This window comes from Geotrypetes seraphini, chromosome 10 (assembly GCF_902459505.1).
Source record: "Geotrypetes seraphini chromosome 10, aGeoSer1.1, whole genome shotgun sequence".
Lineage (NCBI taxonomy): Eukaryota > Metazoa > Chordata > Amphibia > Gymnophiona > Dermophiidae > Geotrypetes > Geotrypetes seraphini.
The window spans coordinates 92,002,357-92,025,883 of NC_047093.1; the positions used below are offsets into that span (position 1 = coordinate 92,002,357).

General features: G+C 45.6%; 1 protein-coding gene across 5 annotated transcripts in view; it reads right to left on the bottom strand.

Moving 5' to 3' along the window:
* CACNA1B (calcium voltage-gated channel subunit alpha1 B) overlaps positions 1-23,527 on the bottom strand; it is a 1,471,643-nt gene that overhangs the window by 6,170 nt on the left and 1,441,946 nt on the right. For all 5 annotated transcript variants that reach the window (XM_033960470.1, XM_033960471.1, XM_033960469.1 and 2 more), the window contains one exon: positions 22,795-23,027. In XM_033960470.1, the coding sequence (XP_033816361.1) occupies positions 22,795-23,027 (233 nt within the window). The remainder of the gene's footprint in view (positions 1-22,794; positions 23,028-23,527) is intronic.

Consider the following 23,527-nt stretch of genomic DNA (forward strand, 5'->3'; position numbering starts at 1 on the left):
GTGGGCCCTGTAAGCACAGGCCTATGCTGAAGTGCTGTCTCGTTCCACTCCCCTGTAAGGCAGACTTCCTGTTGGGGGATTGAGAGAAGATATTGTAGGATGGATCTGTACTTACAAAGTATGTGAAGCCTTCTTTCTTCTCTAGACCAGTGCAGGAGGAGGTGTGTGTGGGGGGGGGGGGGGCATCAGCAATGACCCAGAATGGCAAAAGGAAGAAGGGAAAATGCTGGACATGCAGTGGATGCAGGGGAAGGGAGATGAGATGCTGACTTATGGAAGGGAGGGGGTTGGGAAGAAGGGGAGATGCTGACATCCTTTGGGGTAGGGGAAATAGAAAGGGGAAAGAGATACTGGCAACCAGAGGGGGTAGGAAAAGGAAGGCGTGATGCTGAACTATGAGGGGAAGGAGCTGGTAGGGCTTTAAGCCACCCCTTTAGAAGGGGGCACATGGCTGAAGATTGTCTTGAGCCATTCTCAAATCACAATATTGCTGTACAACTTCAGATGATAAAATAAGGAGAGGGATTCATGTGAACCTTAAAGGGAACGCTGGTCATGGGCCTCTGTAGGATCCTCTCTTATCCCATTTGTGGGTCTCAGTGAGCAAGACTGATCCCAAATTGTTTCTCCTGTGCTGCCACTGCTTTTTTTCTCAAATAGCACTGGCTTTAGATCTGTCTGTTCTAATCTGAAACAGCAGCAGAAGGATAGAAGTGACAGGGGATTCCTCCTACCCACTGAAGACTCATAAGTGGGCAGGCTTGAAGAAGACTGTAAGGCGGTCTTCCATTTTTGTTTTCCTGTGTGTTATTTCTTAATAGTCTACTTGTCCAACTATAAGGTATGAAAATCTTATTGTGACAATTCTACTTCTAAGTCTCTGTATATATTAGTGATCAAAAAAAAACAACCAACGCAGTAGCAATGTATATCAGTGAAGTGGAGAGGAGCATAAACAAATAGATTTTTAAGAATGGGAAAAAGCTTCAGAACCCCGCCTCCATCCTACAGAGATTAAGTGGTAGGACCCAGAGGATGGGATACTTCATTGGTCTGACCCAGTAAGGCTATTCTTATGTTCTTTGTTCTTGTGATACCAAAATCTGCAATAGAGTAAACATCCTGGATGGGGTGAATAACATGAAGAATGGTCTGAAATTTGGCAGCTAAAATTTAATGCTAAGAAATGCAAGGTCATGCATTTGGGATGCCAAAAGCTGAAGGAATGGTACAGTTTAGGGGGGGCGAAGAACTTATGTGCACAACAGAAGAGCGGGACTTGCCATTTTGAAAGGAACTTTCCAAGATGGCGTGGTTGTGAGCAGATGCACAAGCTGTTGCTCTGTAGCTTTTGTACTGAGCCTGTGAAGTTAAGTACCTGACCTGTTTAGAATGGTGAAAAGGAGAGCCCTGTTCAACGTGCGGCTCCCCCTCAGCCAGGAAGTGGTTTGTCCACGGATCAGTGTGACACTAAGGAGTCTTTAATTCAAGTTGACCCCGGTGTACAAGAGGGGCTGATGATGGAAACAGTGGGCTCAATTCCACAAGATCTAACTGCACAGGCAGCCTCAAAAATTTTGGGGCCAGGAACTGTGAGTACTTCCTGCGAGTTAAGGGCCAGACACTTCCTGATTTTGAACAAAGGGCTATAGCAAAATCAGCCGTAGTGACTTTAGAGTCACTGTGGGAGGCCATTAGCGAAAGGCATCACTCTGTGCTAGGTAAATGGAAGCAAAATACTAATGATTTAAAAGTTATTTCGGAAGCGGTTCTTCAGGCACAGGAGTCTGATCAATATTCCTCAGAATTGATGGCATTGAAAGAAAAGGTTTGAACTCTGTAATTAGCAGAAGCAGCTGCACTATACAACCTGGAATTTAGAAAACCACATTAGGAGATATAACTTGAGAGTATTAAATTTTCCAAAATCTCCATTGGTGCCTGCTATTGATATGTTTAAGAAATATCTTGTTGAGATTTTGCAAATGCCTGCTGATTCATTGCCTCCGACCAGAGCTACACATTTTCAGGGCATTAGAAGCTCTGGTGATATTAATCCAAAGGGCCCTGGAGTGAATGTGGGCAATATGGGTCTGACAACTTTCCTACAATCTTCTTTTAAGATGATTACGCAAAAATACAACATTGTTGGTTTCTTTTGCCTTTGAGTTGGACTGTAATTCGGTGTTGAAACTTTCCTTTAGATATTTGGAAGCAAACTTTTTAGAATCAAAAATCAGAATTTTTCCAGATTTAGCAAGAGACACACAGATCAGGCGTAAAGTCTTTTCGCCATTGAGCCTAAGGTTCAGGCTTTGCCAGCTAATTTTGTGTTACGATTTCCATGTGTTTGTTGCATTCTTTATGAGGAGAAACTGTTTCAGTTTTATGATCCTAAACAGAAAATTTCCTGAGGGCTAGGGAAGATGTTAATGTTATAATGTAATTTTATATGTTCACTGATAAAACCAACTTGGAGGAGAGTCTTTGGGGGCAAGATGCTCATAGTTTAAAAGATTTTCTTTTGTTCTTTTTATTTTCCTTCCATTTTGGGATCTTATTGCGGAATTGATAATATATTTGCCTTACTTTATTCATGTAACAACTTTTCTGTTTTCATTTATCTCAATGATTTGGTGATGTAAAGTTTGAAATGTAAGAAGAGCGGGGATTTGGGTGAGATTGTGGTTATCTTAAGGTGGCCAAACAGGTTGAAAAGGTGACGGTGAAAGCTAGAATGATGTTAGGGTGCATAGAAGAGGTATGGCCAGTAGGAAAAAGCAAATATTGATGCCCTTGTATAAGACTCTGGTGAGACCTCATGTAGAATATTGTGTACAGTTCTGGAGACCATACCTTCAAAAAGATATAAAAAGGATAGAGTCGGTCCAGAGGAAGGCTACTACAATGGTGTGTGGTCTTCATCATAAGGTGTATGGGGACAGACTTAAAGATCTCAATATGTATACTTTGGAGGAAACCCACAAAAAATAGGGAAAAAACTTGGTATACCAAGTGACTCAATCCTAAATGTGAAACATTATGTCAAAAGAAGGATAGGACTGGTAAAATTTTTAACACGCTTAACTCAGCTATGTGAATCAGTGCTCAGAAGGTATTATTCTCAGACCAGACTGCGGGGCAAAGCCTGGTTGTTTGCACGTCTGAATCTTAAGCTCTTAATCATTGCACTGTCTTACAGGTAAGTTGGAAAAACAGCCTTTAGCTTATTGCTGAATAAACTGCAAATGTGATATGTAAGTATGTATAACTTATTTAACGACACAGTTATCTGTAAATATAGTAGACTCTCTGGGCTCTGACGTGGAGTGTTTTGCGGCTGCTGCCTCAGAAAAGCCTGTAACTCATGTGGCTTTCCATGCAGACTGCAAAGTTTGGAGTGAGATTAAGGGACAGACCTTTCATATGTGGAAAGTCACATGAGTTATGGGCTTCTCTGAGGCAGCAGCCACGAAACGTTCCATGTCAGAGCCCAGAGAGTCTACTATATCTACAGATAAGTGTGTCGTTAAATAAGTTATACATACTTACATATCACATTTGCAGTTTATTCAGCAATAAACTAAAAAGGCTGTTTTTCCAACTTACCTGTATGACAGTGCAATGATTAAGAGCTTAAGATTCAGATGTGCAAACAAACTGGGCTTTGCTCCGTAGTCTGTCTGAGAATAATACCTTCTGAGCACTGAGTCACATAACCAAGCTAAGCATGTTAAAAATATTGCCAGTCCTATCCTACTTTGGAGGAAAGGCAGGAAAGGGGAGATATGATAGAGAGGTTTAAATACCTAAGTGGCATAAATGCGCATGTCGAGACTCTTTCATTTGAAAGGAAGCTATGGAATGAGAGGGCATAGCATGAAGTTAAGAGGCTCAGGAGTAATCTAAGGAAACACTTTTTATAGAAAGGGTGGTAGATGCATGGAACAGTCTCCCGGAAGAGGTGGTAGAGACATCTGGTGTGGTCTACCTTCTTAGAGTGAGTAAGTGTACAGTCTGATGTAAGCTTGCAATGACCTCCCAGCTCTAGAGCTCATCCCGGCCCTGGTCCTGACAAATAAATTCTTTATGTATCCCTTCTGCCATCATCCAGCAGGATCTAGGCAACCATCTAGCACCCCACATAACAAGGGGGCTTACAGTAGTAAATGAAGATCTTAAGGTTGTCAAACAGATTGAAAAGGCAATGGCAAAAGCTAGAAGGATGCTTGGGTGTCTAGGGAGAGAAATGGCCAGTAGGAAAAAGGAGGTAATGATGCCCCGTCTAAGACTCGGTGTGACCCCATTTAGAATATTGTGTACAATTCTGGAGAAATATTGTGTACAATTCTGGAGAAAAAGATATAAACAGGATGGAGTTGATCCAGAGAATGGCTACTAAAATGCTTGGTGGTCTTCATCATAAAGCATATGGGGATAGACTTAAAGATCTCAATATGTATACTTTGGAGGAAAGGTAGAAGAGGGGAGATATAATAGAGATGTTCAAACACCTTCTTGGCATAAATACACATAAGGCAAGCCTCTTTTAATTTAAAAGAAACTGGAATGAGGGGGCATAGTTTGAAAGCAGTGGCGTAGCAAGGGTAGGCGGTGCCCCTCTGTACCCTCCTATCTTTCTGAGCCCCCCACTCCATACTCATGCTCTCCCTTCCCCCACGCACCTCTGTAAATCTTCACCTGTGCGAGTAGCTTCTCCAGCCGGCTGATTGCACCAGCATTGGGTTAACCTCTGATGTCACTTCTTGACCCCGCGATCCAGAAGTGATTCAGAGGAGAACCAGGCTGGCATGAGCAACAGGCAGGAGAAGTTGTTCACGCTGGTGAAAATCTACAGCGGTATGGGGTGGGGGAGGGATGGCATGAGTGTGGTGTGAGCATGACGTGGTATAGCGGGGCAGGGAGGAAAGGGGCTGGTGCCATCGAGATGATGCCTGAGGTGGCCCGTCCCTCTCCCCCTTACCACACCACTGGATGAAGGTGAAAGGGGACATACTCAGAAGTAACCTCAGAAAATATTTTTTTACAGAAAAGGTAGTGAATGTGTGAAACGGCCTCCTGGTGGAGGTGTTTGTGATGAAAAGTGTATCTGAATTCAAGAAAGCTTGGGAAAAAATACATTGGATCTATAAGGGAGAGGAAGAGAGTAGATGGCATGTTTAGGCAGACTAAATAGGCCATATGATCTTTATCTGCCTTAAGTTTTCCATATTTCTACGTGTCATCTATATGTCAGTACATTAGAATTTGGGTGGGTTTTGGAGGGCTCACTCTTTCCACCACAAGTGTACTAGTTAGAGTGAGATATGGACAAGGGTTTCCTTCTCTGCAGACCACTGAATTGACCACTAAACTCCTTTAGAGACCTGCTTGCTGCTCTGAGAAACTGGATATAACATCTAAAGCTGTCATAAAGGCTGGTATGTACAGGGTAATGGACTATGATGTATCTCCTTTTTCATTCATATCTTTGAAGAGTGGGAGGGGGTAGTAACTACTGGTGGAGTAAAAGGGGCATGCCTTCATTCCTCCAGTGGAATGGTCAGTTTGGCCACCTTTTGGCACTTATTATTGAAACATGTCTAGCCTTAAACATTTTACCCTGGACATTTTCTGAAGTGTTCCATTATTGCAGAAAAACATTCAAATCATAAATCCTCTCTAAGCCTGCCCCCGGCACCCCCCTTGAGATTTAGACACACTGCAAACAGCACAGAAAACAGTCTAAAAATGTGTTTTGAAAATGACAATTTGAATGTTTTAGCAAACAAAACATCCAAATGTCACTTTTTGGATGTTTTTTTCTTTTGAAAATGAGCTCCATAGTGGTTGTAAGCTGCACGGGTTTAATTTGGGGTGCACACAGATATATAGTGGTTGTAAGCTGTATGGATTTGGTTTGGGATGTATACAGAGATTTAGAAGATTAGGTACTTACCCTGATAATCTTTCTAGTAAATAGGCACATCATTCTGGAATATTTGGGTTGTGTATCTCTGATCATGAGATCCTGTGAAGAGAGCCTCATTTATTTTTTCTGCTCCACCTCCCATCCCTTTGGGCTGTCCTGTAATTCCTCAGTTTATATGAGAAAACATAACAGGGAGGGTCCGGGGACTCTCTCTGAGAAACAAGTCTTACTGCTCATATCACACAAAATAATCATGAAACATGGTGGAATGAACTAGCCACCTACCTAAGTGCAACCTGCATTAACAGTCTTGGAGTTCTGAAAGTTACTCCATGGTCTTTTTATGCTTTGTAAACTCTTTCTCTTCTCTCTTCCCATATTTTTTAAACTCTGTAAACCGTGTCGAGCTCCACTTCAGTGGAGAAGATGCGGTATATAAACCTAAGGCTTAGTTTAGTTTAGTTTAGTCTCTTTACAATAATAGTGATTTCCTCCTATTCTTGACAGTACTGGACAGAGAAAAGAAACAAGGTATCTGGTAATACAGACATACCTGAGACAGCAAGCAGGTTAATGAACATCTGACAGGACGGGCTTCCACCATTACGTGCCTATTTACTAGAAATAAGATTATCAAGGCAAGACCCTAATCTTTCCTTCTAGTGCAATAGGCACAGCATTCTGGAACACCTAATGGAATGGGCCTTTATGGCTACTGGTGATTGATTCCACTGCCAATGTAAGTTGAAAAACTTGCCATACAAATCCATCTAGAAATAATTGCTTTTGAAGTTGGCCAGGCCCAGCGGCTGGTACCTGCTAAGAAAAAAGGTGATCCAACAGTTAAAACTTGTTTGTCACTTCCAGATAATGAAGCAATACTCTGGAAACATCCATCAATTTCAGAGCTTTGTCATTCTTCTTGGACCCTGAGAACGTGAAGGCTGGCAACCATAATTCCTGGTTGATGTGTAAACTGTAGACTACTTGGCAAGAGAGGACTGTTCTCAGTGAAAACCCTGTCTCCAAAACCATGAGAAGGATAAAGCCTATAGTTCAGACACCCAATATGCTGATGTGACGCCACTAAAAATGCTGTTTTAACTGTCATCAATGACGCCATCTCCAAAGGTTCATATGGAGCTCTAGTGAGAGCCTGCAGAATGAGGCTCCACGTTGGAAAAGATCATGGTATTGGAGGATGCAGACGTAATGCTCCCTTTAAATATCTGGACACATCTGGATGAGAGGCCAATGTCCTTCTATTAGACTGGGATCTGAAGCATGAGAGATCCGCTAACTGTACTTTGAAGGAGCCACTGCTAGTCCTTTCTCAAGCTTTTCTTGAAGGAAAGCTAGAACCAGCAACACTGGTCTGTGACTGGGTCCTCAATCTTCTGGGCACATCAGCCCTGGAAGCACCTCCAGGCCTTCACATAGGCAGTGAAGGTTGACAGCTTCTTGGACTTCAAGAGAATGGCAACCATCACCTCTGAATAGCCTTTTGCACTAAGGCTGTATGTTCAAGAGCTATGCTGTAAGACCAAAGAGCTCCAGATTCTCCAGGGTGATCAGGCTCTGTGAGAGTAATCCCAGATGACAGGGTAATCTAAGACTCTGGTCCCTCTTTAGATGGAACTTAGAGGAGGGCCTCAGATTTGGAGCATACGCGTAGTCCTATCACAGACTCAACTGTCAGCGTATTTCTATAGCTCCATGCTCCAGTCATAGGCCCATACCCCAATAGAGTTTTTGAATCTTTTTAATAAATAGACCTTAAGTGTAGTGACTAAAAATCCTAAACTCTTAAAGGTGAAATTAAGATATTAAAATTCAGTCCTATTCACAGTGTATCCTTATTCAGTAGGCAGCCAAATCACTTATCTCAATCTGCTTTTTCTTTTTCTTTTTTTCTTTTTAAAGGCTTCCACGTCAAGTTCTTTGTTTAGCCTATTTAATGGCTAAGCCGACGCGGCCAGCGTTTCGTGGACACCGTTGCTAGTCCACGTTGCTTAGCCATTAAATAGGCTAAACAAAGAACTTGACGTGGAAGCCTTTAAAAAAGAAAAAAAGAAAAAGCAGATTGAGATAAGTGATTTGGCTGCCTACTGAATAAGGATACACTGTGAATAGGACTGAATTTTAATATCTTAATTTCACCTTTAAGAGTTTAGGATTTTTAGTCACTACACTTAAGGTCTATTTATTAAAAAGATTCAAAAACTCTGTTGAACACCCACACCAACTCACAATGCTGTTGAATGCTTCCCAAGACAGAGAACATTCTCCAGGATCCAGAGTCTGCTGACTGAGGAAATCTGCTTTCACATTGTCTACTCCCGCTACATGTGCCACTGAGAGGGCCAACAGATGGATTTCTGTGCACTGAGATAGCATTTGGGTCTCCAGCCATAGTGGAGCACTCTTGGTGTCTCCCTGTCAATTGACATAGGCTACTGTGGTTGCATTGTCCAAGAAAAAATTCATACCACTTTGTCCTGTAGTAAGCTTCCAAGTGCCAGGCAGATGGCTCTCAGCTCCAACTGGTTGATCAACCAATTTCTCTAGGAAGAAGACCAGTGTCCCTTCACCAGGCAACCCTCGCAATGAGCTTCCCAGCCGTATAGGCTGGCATCTGTCATCAGGATCACCCATGCGGAGATGTGACATGGCACTCCCCTGGATAGAGACTGTGGCTCCAGCCACCAGTTCAGACTGCAACACGCCTCTGTTGTCTAAGGTAAGGGCATCTGCAATGCATCTGTTTATGGTGACCAGTAGAGTATGAGTGCATCCTGGAGAGGGCATATATGGGGACCATGTCTATCATTCCTACCATTGATCCCAACACTTGCAAATAATGCCAAGCCGTGAAACTCCATGATCTGAGTTCTGGCCTGTCCTGAATCTCCATGATCTGATGTGTGAGCTTCGCTCTGTGGACTTCAGGGAGAAAAATATTGTTGTCCCTCCTGTTGTAAAGGACACCCAGATTTCTCCAGGGACTGTGTCAGCTCCAGGTGGCTTTTTCAGAAGTTTATAACCCAGCCCAGGCTTTGCAGCAGTTGGACTACACGTTCTATTGTCGTCCTTCCCTCGGATTCAGATGGAGTTCATATCAGCCAATCGTCCAGATATGGATGCATTTGTATCCCTTCCTTGCAGAGGTGTACTACTACTACGACCATCACCTTGGTGAAAGTGCATAGTGCCATGGTCAGTCCAAATGGAAGAGCCAAAAACTGAAAGTGGTGCTCCAGAACATGGAATCTTAAGAACTTCCTGTGATCCATGAAAATTAAATGTAAAATAAACACAAGCAGAATAGACATGTTCCTACCATCTTGCATGTAGAGAATAATACTGAGAAATTACAGGACAGCCCAGAGGGATGGGAGGTGGAGCAGAAAAAGGTAAATGACGCTCTCTACAGAGGATCTTGCAATCAGAGATACACAACCTAAGTGTTCCAGAATGATGTGCCTATTGAATTAGAAAGTGTTTGTAAGCTGCATGGGTTTAGTTTGGGGTGCATATGGAGATAAATAGGCATATTTTGAAAGCACTTAGACTTACATAATAACCTGTGGAACTTTGCAAGTCTAAGTGCTTTGAAAATGAGTCCCATAGTGCTGTAAGCTGCATGGGTTTAGCTTGGGGTGCAAACAAAGATATGGTGGATCTAACCTGCATGGTATTAGACTAGCATAGCACTAGACACTCCCCCCACTGAAGGCCTGTGCCACCATCCCTGAAGGTCCGCCCCCCCCTTGTAGGCCTGCATCCCCCTGCACCCCTCTTGCCCCCCTGGATCCCACCATGCCCTGCCTGCATGTACCCATTTTCTTATTTACTTCTTTTCCCCTTCTTGCTTCTCTACTTCTCTTCACTGTTCTCTTTCTTTCCCTTTCTCCCACCAGACCTTTTTCTCTGCTCACTCCATCCCTCTCTCCAAATACTCTTTATCCTCTTTCCAACCCTATATTTCTCTCCCTGTCTCCTTTCTCATTCCCATCCTTCATTCAGTACTTTTTCACTCCTTGCTTCCTTCCCCTCTGCTCTCCTCTCAGGCTGCCTACACTTGATCTCTCGCTCTCTCTTTTTTTTTTTTTTTAAAATCGTGCAGCAGTCTGATGGTAGCAGAAGAAATGCGGTGCTGCTGTGGGTCCAATCATGGCCTTCCTTGCTCCCCTCGAAGCCTGCCTGCCTTCCCCCAAGCCGACTTGCCACCGATTCCGCCTCTTGCCACTCACCCGCTACCCGCAGCCGCTGATAGCTGAATCCATTTAGCACACACCCCCCTGCTGCTGCTGCAACTCCAAAAGGGCCAGGCGCATGCAGCGATTGCACCCGCCGGTCCATAAGCCTTCCCCCGACATCAATTCTGATGGAGAGAAGGCTTATGGGCTGGCGGCGTGCAATCGCTGCACGCGCCTGGCCCTTTTGTAGTTGCGGCAGCGAGTGGAATTAAATGGAGCTGGCAGGCGGGTCGCAAGCAGGCAAGCACCAACAGCAGCAAAACAGAAACACCACTGCCACTTGCATTCATTGTAGCAGCGCATTGGGCCCACCCTTTAATCCGGCCTTGGATGCGCGGTAGGCTAGGGGAGAATCCGTAAACCAGCACTTCCCGACTGACCCTCCCCCTCACCCTCTAAAGCAGCGGCTGGCCAGCAAGAGGCAGCGCTGTCGCTCATGCTTTAGGGGGCGAGGGGGAGAGCGTGAGTAAGCAAATCGGGAGGACGATTTTTTGGGGGTTTGAATCGATTCGAATCGATTCACCCGAAGCGAATCGGTGAATCGATTCAAATCGTGAATCGGGCAGTACTAATATAAACCCTCTCCCCATAGCTGACTTAAATAGGGAGGAAACCAGAAAGGAAGCAGTTGGCATGAGGAAAAGCAGCAGTGTTGCAACTCAAAGGGTTTTTCCAGTGAATCTGCCCAGGACAGTGGCATTATTAATGTGTTGTTCTGAAAGCCTGACAGTGAAGTTATAGCAAAGGACAACACTGTAGGAGCAAACATTTACACCTGCTCTCTAGTGTAATTTTTTTGATTATTTAAATGAGCATGTAAATCAGCATATTTCATAAACTATGGGGCTCATAATCGAAAGAGAAAAACGTCCAAATACTGGCCTAAGTCGGCACTTGGACGAACATTTCTCAAAAATGTCCAAGCGCCGAAAATAAAAACGGGTTTTGGACGTATTTCTAAACGACCTAGGCCTTCATAGTGCCGCTCAATGTCCAAAGCTAAATGGGGCATTTCGGGAGGCGTGTCAAGGGCGGGAGTTGGGCGGGACGTGGGCCGGCTTAGACTTAGTCATACAGCATGTATAACCGAAAATTATACAGCCCAGGATCGACGTTATGACTTAGACCATGGTCTAAGTCACAAAAACCCACCTACACTCATCAGATAAGCACTGAAAACACATAACACAGACCCCCACACACTACCCCAGTGATCACCAACCCCCCCCACCCCCATAAAAATTTTATTTACAACTTTAAATTTCAGCCTCCAGACCATCATCACCTGGCCGCCTGGCATAGGAAAGCCTACGGTAGTCATCCAGCACAGAGGCAGTTTAAGTCGTCTTGGGGGTGGGTTAGGGACCCATAGAGAGGAGGAGGACCCATGCCCATAAGCCCCTGTAATCATTGTATTGATACTTAAACATGTGCACTGCCCTATACAACCCCAAAACCCTTTTGTACTGGCATATAAGTGGCTCTTGCAGCCATAAGGACTATTGGGGTGGTAGAAAAGTGGGTCTAGGGGATTCTGGAGGTGGTTTGGAGGGCTCACCGTCACCTATAAGGGAGCTGTAGTGAGGAGAAGCTATGGCACCCTTTTTGTGAAGTTCACAGTGGTGCCCTGTAAGGTACTCTACTATTTAGGTGGCATGTCTGGGTGTGTAGTCCATCACTTTGCAGACCCCTCCCATGTCCAACAGGGCTTGTTCTAAGCGTTTTGGACTTGGACGGAAAGTTGGACGAAAATGTGGTATAAAAATAGACGATTTAGTGGCTTGAATGATCAGATCGGCAGGACGTATAATTAGACGATTTTCGAAAGTAAAAAAAAGTTGGTTGTATCTTTCGAAAATGTGTCTTAGGCTCTTTTTAACTTTGGATGACTTGCGAGATGGACGTAAACCGACTTAGACATCCCTTTCGATTATGCCCCTCCACGTGCATACTTGTAAACTTTCCCCTTGCTCCACCCAAACTCCATCCCTATTCATATCTACTCCCATATATTTGGGTTTAAAAATGGTTTGGACAAGTTCCTGGAGGAAATGTCCATAGTCAGCTACTGAGATAGACAAGGGTAAGACACTCCTTGCTCTGGGATTGGTAGCATGGAATCTTGCTACTATTTGGCATTGTGCCAGGTACTTGTGACTTGGATTTGCTACTGTGGAAACAGGATACTGGGCTAGATGGACCATTGGACTGACCCAGTATGGCTATTCTTATGTTCTTATGTACACACCGTCATGTCAATGTCCATACTTTTACATCAATCAGAATTTTATAACAATCCACATGAGAGTGAAAATGATTTTATAAATTACCCTCCATCCCCCACCTCAGCATCCAAACCTATGTTATACTGAGTTACCAAATTATTCAGCTCCTGGAGAGAGACTTTTTGACATCCTCGTTTTGAACTTCCATCTCAAATAAATGCAGTGGTTGCGGTTTCTGATTCTGTCCATTGAAATTACTACTGCAGGTTCCATAATAAATCAGGATAGGGTTGCCCAAATCTCTCTCCTGGAACTCGATAGTTGGAAGCACTGGTTATAGTCAACATCGTTACATGGCTGTCAACTAATGGCTCATTAATAAGTGTGCAGCACATTGTAAACAATGAAGGACAAACAACCATGTTCAATGAAAATATATTTTTAAGAAATCATTTTTAAAGAAGAAATATGTTTATGTAAATTTATCTTTAAAACGTTAACACTTCTTTATATAAAAATGATTCCTCTTTCAAAAAAATACTTTCTTAAAAATAGTTTTTAATTAAGCATGGTTGTCTGTCCTTTGGTGTTTATAATTTGCACTTTTGATAAGAATAATTTGTTTTCTTTGTTCCTTTTCAATAGTTAAAATAAGCTAATGTTGATAATCTAGAAGATGATATTCTTGAAGTTTTATTTTTTAGATCAATGGCATGAGTAGAAGACTATCACCCAAGAGAACATAAGAACATAAGAATTGCCATCTCCGGATCAGAGGTTTCCTGTTATATTTTATTGATATTCAATTTCTGTAATGAAAGTGCTGTTTTATTGTTGGAATAAAACTGCTTTAAGGAAAAAGTTGTTTTAATTCCCTTTTAGCTTTACCCCTGACTCAGCCTTTGAATGGGGTGGCCATGTCGAGCATCTGTTTTAATAAACTGCATATTTCTAGATTTGATGGTCTGCTCTTGTGATTGACTGTTATGCTTATTTGCAAATCATCACCTCTTTCAGTTTGTCTGCTGAATATTGGGCCCAGTATTTATTTCTCAAACAAGTACTAAGCTGGTGCTAAAATAAACTGGAATTTCAGTAGGCTGTGATGCCATTTCTTGGGCTAATGAGGGACCCGTTCAACTACATAAACTTTCAAAACTACTTAGGGAGTCTTTAGATAAAAAGGGCACCTTAACAGCAAAAATTAAAATGCACTAAGTGCAACAGCTGCCCTTTCTTTGCGCATGACCCACCTAGTTCCCACTTCCTAACACACTAATCAACTTGCCACTGCAGTATCAGCTGGTGCACTTGTACAGAAAGAGTTAACACATGTTAATTTGGAAGCTATATGCTCATATTGGATTTTACTCTTGACCAGAAGGGAATATTACCGTATTTTCGCGGATATAACGCGCGCGTTATACGCGTTTTTACCTACCGCGCATACCCATCGCGCGTTATATGCCTGAGCGCGGTATACAAAAGTTTTTAAACATAGTTCCCACCCCGCCCGACACCCGATTCACCCCCCCAGCAGGACCGCTCGCACCCCCACCCCGAACGACCGCTCGCACGCGCTCCCACCCGCACCCGCATCCACGATCGGAGCAAGAGGGAGCCCAAGCCCTCTTGCCCGGCCGACTCCCCGACGTCCGATACATCCCCCCCCCGGCAGGACCACTCGCACCCCCACCCCGAAGGACCGCCGACTTCCCGACAATATCGGGCCAGAAGGGAGCCCAAACCCTCCTGGCCACGGCGACCCCCTAACCCCACCCTGCACTACATTACGGGCAGGAGGGATCCCAGGCCCTCCTGCCCTCGACGCAAACCCCCCTCCCCCCCCAACGACCGCCCCCTCCCCAAGAACCTCCGACCGCCCCCCCAGCCGACCCGCGACCCCCCTGGCCGACCCCCACGACCCCCCCACCCCCCTTCCCCGTACCTTTGGTAGTTGGCCGGACAGACGGGAGCCAAACCCGCCTGTCCGGCAGGCAGCCAACGAAGGAATGAGGCCGGATTGGCCCATCCGTCCTAAAGCTCCGCCTACTGGTGGGGCCTAAGGCGCGTGGGCCAATCAGAATAGGCCCTGGAGCCTTAGGTCCCACCTGGGGGCGCGGCCTGAGGCACATGGGCCCAACCCGACCATGTGCCTCAGGCCACGCCCCCAGGTGGGACCTAAGGCTCCAGGGCCTATTCTGATTGGCCCACGCGCCTTAGGCCCCACCAGTAGGCGGAGCTTTAGGACGGATGGGCCAATCCGGCCTCATTCCTTCGTTGGCTGCCTGCCGGACAGGCGGGTTTGGCTCCCGTCTGTCCGGCCAACTACCAAAGGTACGGGGAAGGGGGGTGGGGGGGTCGTGGGGGTCACGGGTCGGCTGGGGGGGCGGTCGTTGGGGGGGGGAGGGGGGTTTGCGTCGAGGGCAGGAGGGCCTGGGATCCCTCCTGCCCGTAATGTAGTGCGGGGTGGGGTTAGGGGGTCGCCGTGGCCAGGAGGGTTTGGGCTCCCTTCTGGCCCAACTACACAAAGGTACGGGGAAGGCGGGTGGGGGTGTCGTGGGGGTCGGCCAGGGGGGTCGCGGGTCGGCTGGGGGACGGGCGGAGGTTCTTGGGGGGGCGGTCGTTGGGGGGAGGGGGTTTGCGTCGAGGGCAGGAGGGCCTGGGATCCCTCCTGCCCGTAATGTAGTGCGGGGTGGGGTTAGGGGGTCGCCGTGGCCAGGAGGGTTTGGGCTCCCTCCTGGCCCGATATTGTTGGGGAGTCGGCGGTCCTTCGGGGTGGGGGTGCGAGTGGTCCTGCCGGGGGGGGGGGATGTATCGGACGTCGGGGTGGGGCATCAGGCTTTCAGGATGGGGACAGACCTTCAAGGGGGGACAGGACTTCAAGGGGGGACAGTGCACGGAAAGTCAGGGGGGGTGAACGGAGAGTCGGGACAGCGCACGGAAAGTCAGGGCAGTGCACGGAAGTCAGGGGGGGTGAACGGAGAGTCGGGACAGCGCACGGAAAGTCAGGGCAGTGCACGGAAGTCAGGGGAGGTGAACGGAGAGTCGTGACAGCGCACGGAAAGTCAGGGCGGGCGAAAGGAGCGTCGGGCATCATGCGCGGTATACCCGTGAGCGCGGTATACAAAAGTTTTTGTACATATCATCGTGATTTCTGCGCGCTATACCCGTGTGCGCGTTTTACACGGGTGCGCGTTATATCCGCGAAAATACGGTAGGTTCTTACCTCGATTATCTTCTTTCTAGTAGACATACATTCTATTCCTGAACCTGTTGGTAGTCAACCTCTTGCAAGAACTCCTGTAGAGAGCTTCATTTGCATTCTTTTTGCTCTTCCTCCCTTATCTATGGGTTGTTCTTCAATTATTCAGTGTGGAACAAAGCAGACAGTCAACCCTGGAAAGGAAACAGGAGTGGGAGGGGTACGAAAACTCTCCTCAAGAAATGTCTGCTCTGCTTACATCATGAAACATATCAGCAAACATATAACAGATAACCAAATTCAAACATTTGCAATACATAAAAAGGTGAAAGCAACCTTCATTAAGAGTGTAGGAGATATGAATACGTCTTGGAAAGTAGAACATGGTAGCCACTGCCTCTGTTCTGGTCAAGGATGGATCAAAGAAACAAGATGTCTTAATTGTTAAGTCTTATTGAGGCAGGGAGCAGGCAAATTCACAACTGATGGGGCCGGCTTTAGGAATAGAGTGTATGTCTACTAGAAAGAAGATTATTGAGGTAAGAACCTAATCTTTTCTTCTAGTACAATAGACACTCTATTCCTAAACCTGTGGGACGTAACAGAGCAGACCCTCAAGCTTAGAGAGGGACAGATGAGCCTGCCACCAGAATCGAAGATCCAATTGCAGAGTCCTGTTTGGCCACCACATCTACTCTGTAAAACTTTGTGAACGTATGCAGAGAAGACCAAGTGGCGGCTCTATAAATCACTTCAGGGAAAACTGCAGAGGATCCCACCCATGAGGAAGCAATGCCTCTCGTGGAATGCGCCTTCACAGATATATGGATGCTTTTCACTTCTGATATAGGCGGAAAAAATTGTCATATGGATCTACCTTGAAATCATTGCTTTAGATGCTGGCTGACCTTTACAGGCTGTTCCAGCCAGCATAAACAGATGATCTGACAATCAAAATTCATTTGTAACTTCTATATACAGTAATAAGAGTCTGTGCATATCCAATGCTTTTAACACCCGATCATGCTTTCTCAAATCAGAGGGTGTGTAGGCAGGCAAGCATACTTCCTGATTGATGTGGAAGCTTCTATCCTTCCCTCACTCCATCCCATCCCTTGTGCAGCAGAACCCATGAACACCCTCCCCCCCCCTGCCCCTACCGCACAGCCGAATCCCTTCTGACCCTACATCCTTCCTTCCCTGCTAACCACGAGCGAGCCCTACCTTCAACTGAAGCAGCGTCAGGCTGGCAGCACTCTAAACAGGCTGTTTGGCCTTGTCCGTTGGGGATTTCACTCTGCCACTTTACTGATGGAAATCACTATTAGCAAGAAAGATGGGACTGTGCATAAGGTCATGCCTGAATCCGTAATCCTAAGAAAAGGATCTCTGCAGGACAAAGCCTGAAGTTCCGATACTCTCCGAGCGGAGGTAATCACCACTTGATTATATCTTGATAATAAAATCCTTCAAGGAAGGTTGGTCCAGAGACTCATAGGGCGGAATCATTAGTGCCCAGAGAACCAGATTAAGATTCAACATCAGAAAAGGTCACCACTATGGAGGGTGGAGCCATAATGTGCTCTTCAAAAATCTGGCCACATCACGATGAGCATCAAGGGTGCTCTTATTGATTCTGGGTCCAAAACAGGAGAGCCCAGCTATCTGAACTCTCTTGGAGCCAGCTGCTAGGCCCTTTTCTAGGCCTTCCTGGAGAAAGGCAAGTATCACTGAGATCGGAACTGAGCTCGGGTCTTCGCTCCTCTGAGCGCACCAAGTTTCACGTACTCTGCTACAGTTGACTTTTTTCTACACCTCAGAATCATGGAGACCACTCCATTTGAGTAGCCTTTGCACACTAGTGCTGTGCACTCAAGAGTCACACCATAAGACCAAAGAGTTTTGGATCCTGAAGGGCAATTGGGCTCTGTGTGAGTAGCTGGGGATGACAAGGAAGTTTGAGTCTTTGATCCTGCTGTATACATACCAGGCCTGCATACCACAGGTATTTTGGGAAGTCTTACACTATTAGAATCACCCTTCTCTGGTGCACCATGACCTGCGCAGAAGTCGGCTTAACATATGCCACGGAGGGAAGGCATATAGAAGACCTGCCTTTGGCCAGGTTGAATCAGGGCATCTAGACCTTCGCTTTCCGGCTCACATCTTCGACTGAAAAATTGATCTGCCTTCTTCTTGGTAACCGACGCCATCAGGTGGAACGTCGGATGCCCCCACCTATTCACTATACAGGTGAAGGCTTCCTGGGACAATGACTATTCCCTGGGATCAAGGGTCTTCCAGCTGAGGAAATATGCTTGTATATTGTCCACTCCTGCCACATGCACTGCCATGAATACCAGAAGATGGTCCTCCACCCATCAAAACAGCATTTGGGCATCCAAGCATAGAAGTGTATTTTTGGTGTCCCCTTAGCGAATGACATAGACCAACGACATTGCATTGTCGAAGAAAACTTGAACTGTTTTGTTCTGAAAGGCACTCCCTAACTCCAGGAGCACTAGGCGGATGGCCTAAAGTTTAAGCAGTTGATCAACCACTTTCTTTGGGAAAGGGTCCAGCATTCTTGAATTGGACATCCCTCGCAATGTGCTTCCCAGCTGTAAAGGCTGGTGTACATCATTAGAATCACCCAGGAAGAAATGTGGAGGGGAACCCCTCTGATGAGAGAGGATTCAACCACCAGACCAGACTGCAACAGGCTTCCGCTGTCTAAGGTGCAGTGGATCTCCTCTGTGGGCACCATCAGGAAAGGAGCACCTATTGGAGCAGATGTAAGTATGCTCTTACCTAGGGGACTACATCCATGGTCGCAACCATTGACCTCAGAATCTGCAAGTACTGCCAGGCTGTCGGAATGGACTTGCTCTGAAACTCCCGTATCTGATGCAGAATATTTTCTCTGCGGGCTTCCAGAAGGAATACTGTACTTTGTTTTCCCCTATCTTGAACTGGACTTCCAAGTATTTCAGGCTCTGCGTCAGTTCTAGGTGGCTCTTCCAGAATTTGACCACTCAGTCGAGTTTCTGCAGCAATTGGATTACTCGGTGAATTACTAATCTGCCCTCATATTCAGACTGGGTTCTGATTATCCAATCGTCCAGGTATGGATGGACTTGTATGCCCATCCTGCATAGGTGAGCTATAACCATCACCATCACTTTGGTGAAAATCGATGGCACCGTGAGCAGCCCAAAGTGCAAAGCTGTAAACTGGAAGTGTTGCTTCAATACATGGAACCACAAATACTACCTGTGGTCTGGAAAAATGGGAATGTGCAGATAGGCCTCTGTCAAATCCAGGGAGGCAAGAAACTCCCCCTGACACCAACGACCTCACCATCTCTATTTAGAAATGTGGTATCCTGAGGGTTGCATTTACCGTTTTAAGATCTAGAATTGGTCTCCAGTCTTCAGAGCCTCTCTTGGGCATGCTGAACTATATTGAGTGTTTGCCAGAGCCTGAGCCTACCTCTGCTACAGGCTCTATGGTTTTGAGATCTAGCATTCTTTGCACTGTCACTCTGACTTTGGCCACTTTTTCTGGCTTCCCTGCCGGGGAGTCTGTAAAAAGGTCCAGGAGGGGCTGAAAGAACATGAGCTTGTACCCCTCCCGCATAATGTCCAGGACACAAATAAGCTAACAACTTCCCTCCAATACATGGAGGATCGGCTAATAGCTTGTTGTCATAACTGCTTTTCTGGAGCTGTGGCGGAACAGAATCCTGCAGATTGAGGATGTCTAGCCCCTCCAAATCAATGTCTAGAGGTCTGACATGATCTCTGGCCTGAAGGCCCTCCCAAAAATTGGTGGTAGTGCCTAGAGGTTTGAAAATTACCCTGACCAGACTCCATAGGGTTCAAGGTCTGCTGCCTGGCAAGGATTTTGGCTTAAGGTCCTGCATGCTGGCCATAAGATCATCCAGGCCTTTCCTAAAAAGTAACTGTCCCTTGAATGGCAGTTTGCTCAGAGTTACCTTTGAGGAGGAATCCCCCATCCACTGTCTGATCAATAGCATCCTGCAGGCGGAAATGGAGAAAGCTGACATCTTGCTCACAACTCTGAAAAAGTCATACAGAGCATCAGCCCATAATCCATCCAAGTCATTAAAAACTGGAGATCTTTGTCCACGATAGTGTCCGGATCATGGCGCAACTTAAGAGTAGCAAGCTCAGGTACAAAAGATGCTGCTGTGGCTGCTTTCAATCCTGAGGCCGAGGCCTCAAAGAGCCTTTTGTGCACAAAATCTAATCTGTGGTCCTGAGCATCCTTCAATATCATGCCGCCTTCACTGGGAAGGGAGTTACATTAGGTAACCTGCGCTATCAGTGAATCTACCTTTGGGGGAAAAAAACTGGTTAAATGTGGCATCCATTGGATAGAGCTTTGACATAGCTTGGCCACCCAAAGGGGCCCTTATAGAACCTTCCAGTGATCTGTAAGCATTTTAAAGTCTTGATGTGAGGGAAAGCAAGAGATCTGTGCCTTATTGCTGCTCATAAGTGAGCACTGCATCACAGAGGACTGAGAAGCCTCTAGCTTTAATTCTTGGAGGGATTCTGTGATCATCCCCATAAGCGCTGAAGGTTTAAACAGCCTGTGCACATTTGGGTCCTCACCAAGATCTGGAGTCTCCTCCAAATCTGGATCCTGCAGCAGCATCTCCTACTATGGAGGACCCTGACTGGGAGAACAAAGGCATTAAAATAGAATCATTATCATCTGATTCGTCAACTGACCTGCACATGGCACTGCTGCTGGAAAACTATGCTCTTATGGGGAGAAACCCCGATGCTAGCAGGCTGCAAATTCCAGAAGGCTCCATGTTGCCCTTGTTAATTACATAAGCCTTCGAGTTTCCAAGTTTATTTACAGTTTGATATACCGACCATGAAAGAAATATCTGTATGATTTACAATTGTTAAAATTGGAGTTTAAAAAAGTAATAATAATAATAAAAAAGTAAAATAGGGCAACATAAAGACCGGGCAAAGACAAATATACGGACAAAGCTGATACAATAGGCACTGGGGGAGGGGAAGATTCAAAATTACATCGAGGTCAAAATGAAAATAAAAGGGAGATAGGAAGGGGAAGGGAGAGAACAAATAGGGGAGGGGGGGTGTCGCCTAATGGCAGTATTTTGAATTAATTGCAATCGGTGAGTTACTTTTTGGGTGATTCCATGGTATAAGGAATTTCAGTAATCTATGTGGGAAATAATCAAGGATTGAATTAGGGTTTGAATGGAGGCTATTTCGAGAATGGTGGTTATAGAGCGAATTAGTCTGAGTTTATAGAAGCACTGATCTGGTCATAATAGGTGAGGTCTTTAGGATGATTCCTAATAATTTGTCTTTAGGTTCAATTTGTATTTGTTTGGCGTCTATGCAGATTTATCCTTTATTTTTAACTAAAAAGAGAATGCCACAGGATTTGTCTATATTAAGAACATAAGAAGTTGCCTCCACTGGGTCAGACCAGAGGTCCATCACGCCCAGCGGTCCGCTCCCGTGGCGGCCCATCAGGCCTATGACCTGTGAAGTGGTCCCTGACTATTCCTATAACCTACCTCTACTTCTATCTGTACCCCTCAATCCCCTTATCCTTTAGGAATCTATCTAAACCTTCCTTAAACCCCTGTACTGTGCTCTGGCTTATCACAACCTCCGAAGCGCGTTCCATGTGTCCACCACCCTCTGGGTAAAAAAGATAAATGGTTAGATCGGAGCCAGTGACTGATTTTGTCAAGTTTGGTATTTATTTCTTGAATGTCACTTGTGTTCAAAGAAATTTGCTAGTGTTATTAAGAATTTCAGGGGGAACTCTGCTCCCAACATCCAGATGGCCCCTGTGAATACTGTTTAGCTCCTTTTGGGGATTTTCCTGCCATATCTCAGCTGTTTTTCGCCGGGGATGCACTTGCTCCCTGGGTCAAATTTGGACTTTTTTCCTGTTCCTCAAACTGACTGGGTACTAACACTCCCACCCCCCCGAGAGACCAGAGGGGGCTAAGCTTATGACTCCTGCCCCCCCCCCCTTCATATGCCACATGGAACATGGATGCTCCTCGAACTTTCATCTTTAAATGGGGCATGAATCTGGAGTATCCTGGCCTGAGTCCATCCCACCTATTTGTAAGCAAAAATGAGATGTTTTAAGGCAGTTAGAGGCTTTTAAATTCAAATTGGGAAATCCAAGATGGCCATTGTGGCAACGATTTTAATACCAAAAATGGCCTGAGGGAGCTACACTGAAAACCAAAAAATAGTGACCCCCCCCCCAAAAAAAACCCCAAACAAACAATTTTAAGGACCCCCTGATTTGGTTTGTCAGGCTGCCAGCCTATTACTCACTATACCATGCTGTGTGCAGGAAGCTGCAAGAATGGAAGCTGCAAATAGCATACAGGGAGCACCTCCTCTACCTCAACAGGCCTGGAATCCGGAGTGCTTGTTTCTTCTAACTGCCTCTCAAGCCCAACATACCAGCTGGAGACCTCAACCCTCACTGGATCTAGCACATGCAAACAGTTGGGGGAGGAACGCAGTCATCCCCGATCTTGGAAAAATCCACCATGGAGCCACACAGCCTGCATTTAAGCCCACTGCGGAAGAACCTGGGGTGAGCCTGAGCTCCCGAACTGTTAGTGCAGGCTGTTCAAGTGGGAGCACTGCAAAGCAGTCTGCCCCTTGGAAGCAGACCTTCAGCCTCAGTCTGAGCTCTCCCACAACCAGAGCTATCCCACAAGAGGGATCCTCTGCAGCAACAAAAGCTTTGCAAACTTAGCGAAAAAATGAAAATAAATGAGCAGAAAAGACAAGTTTCTACAGTCTCACTTGTAGGAAGACAACTGAGGAACTGAAGCACAGCCCAGAAGTAAGAAAGAGCAAACAGAATGCAAATGAAGCTCCCTACAAAAGTTCTCACAAGAAGAGGCTGACAACTTATAGGTTCAGGAATAGTGTGTCTGTCATGCTAGAACAGATTTTCTTGCTTGCATAATTTGGAAGTTCACCAATCAGAGGTTTTCAAAATGTATATACACCGAAAGATTCTCCTGCAAATCTTCCTGTCATTTCAATTTTGTTAAGGATTTAAACACATCCCTTCCCTACCTACTGCTGTCCTGACCTGTAATCTTGTCCTCACCTGTCTATTGTGTCCTTGTTCCTGGCCTCCATTGGGGGAAGTAGGTCTACTGCGATCAGATGACTTTGGCTGAGAATGGTCCCGGCTGCCATAGCGGTCGCAGGAATAGAAACGCTGTTTTTCTGAGGAAGAGGAGGAATACTGCTTCCTCTCCTGGGACCTGCCTCGTTCCTGCCTCTTTTCCTTGGATGAGACCTCTCCTGGCTGTGCCAAGGCAAAATCATTGGTTGTGGCTGAAAGAGACAGTAAAATCACAGGCCATGAAATGACAAAGTCGCTATCCAAAGAATTCATACAGTAGCTAGCAGCACTGATGGAAGAAATGCTTTAAAAAAAAATAAATCCTGCTGTGATCCAGTTTTGGCCATTTTATTCACATTCAGAAAAGGGAAGTGATTTAGGGCAGGTGAAATTTTGCTGCTGAAGATATAAATTAGGAGGGTGATTTTAGAATGCTGATTATGCAAAGTTTGCTGCCTTGCACTGTACATATTTACTTTTAAACATTTATAAAGCAGGCAGAGATAGATAAATTTACAGTTTCCACACATACTTTGCAAAATACAAACCATATGGGGGCAATTCTCTGGGCACCTGCATTTATGTGCTTCAAGGATATGCAGTAAGAACCTATTCTATAACAGCATCTGAGTGCCCAGATTCCATTATAGAAAACTAGCTTAACCCAGTATTGCTGTGCCTACCATTTACATGTCCACAATCACACCAACCA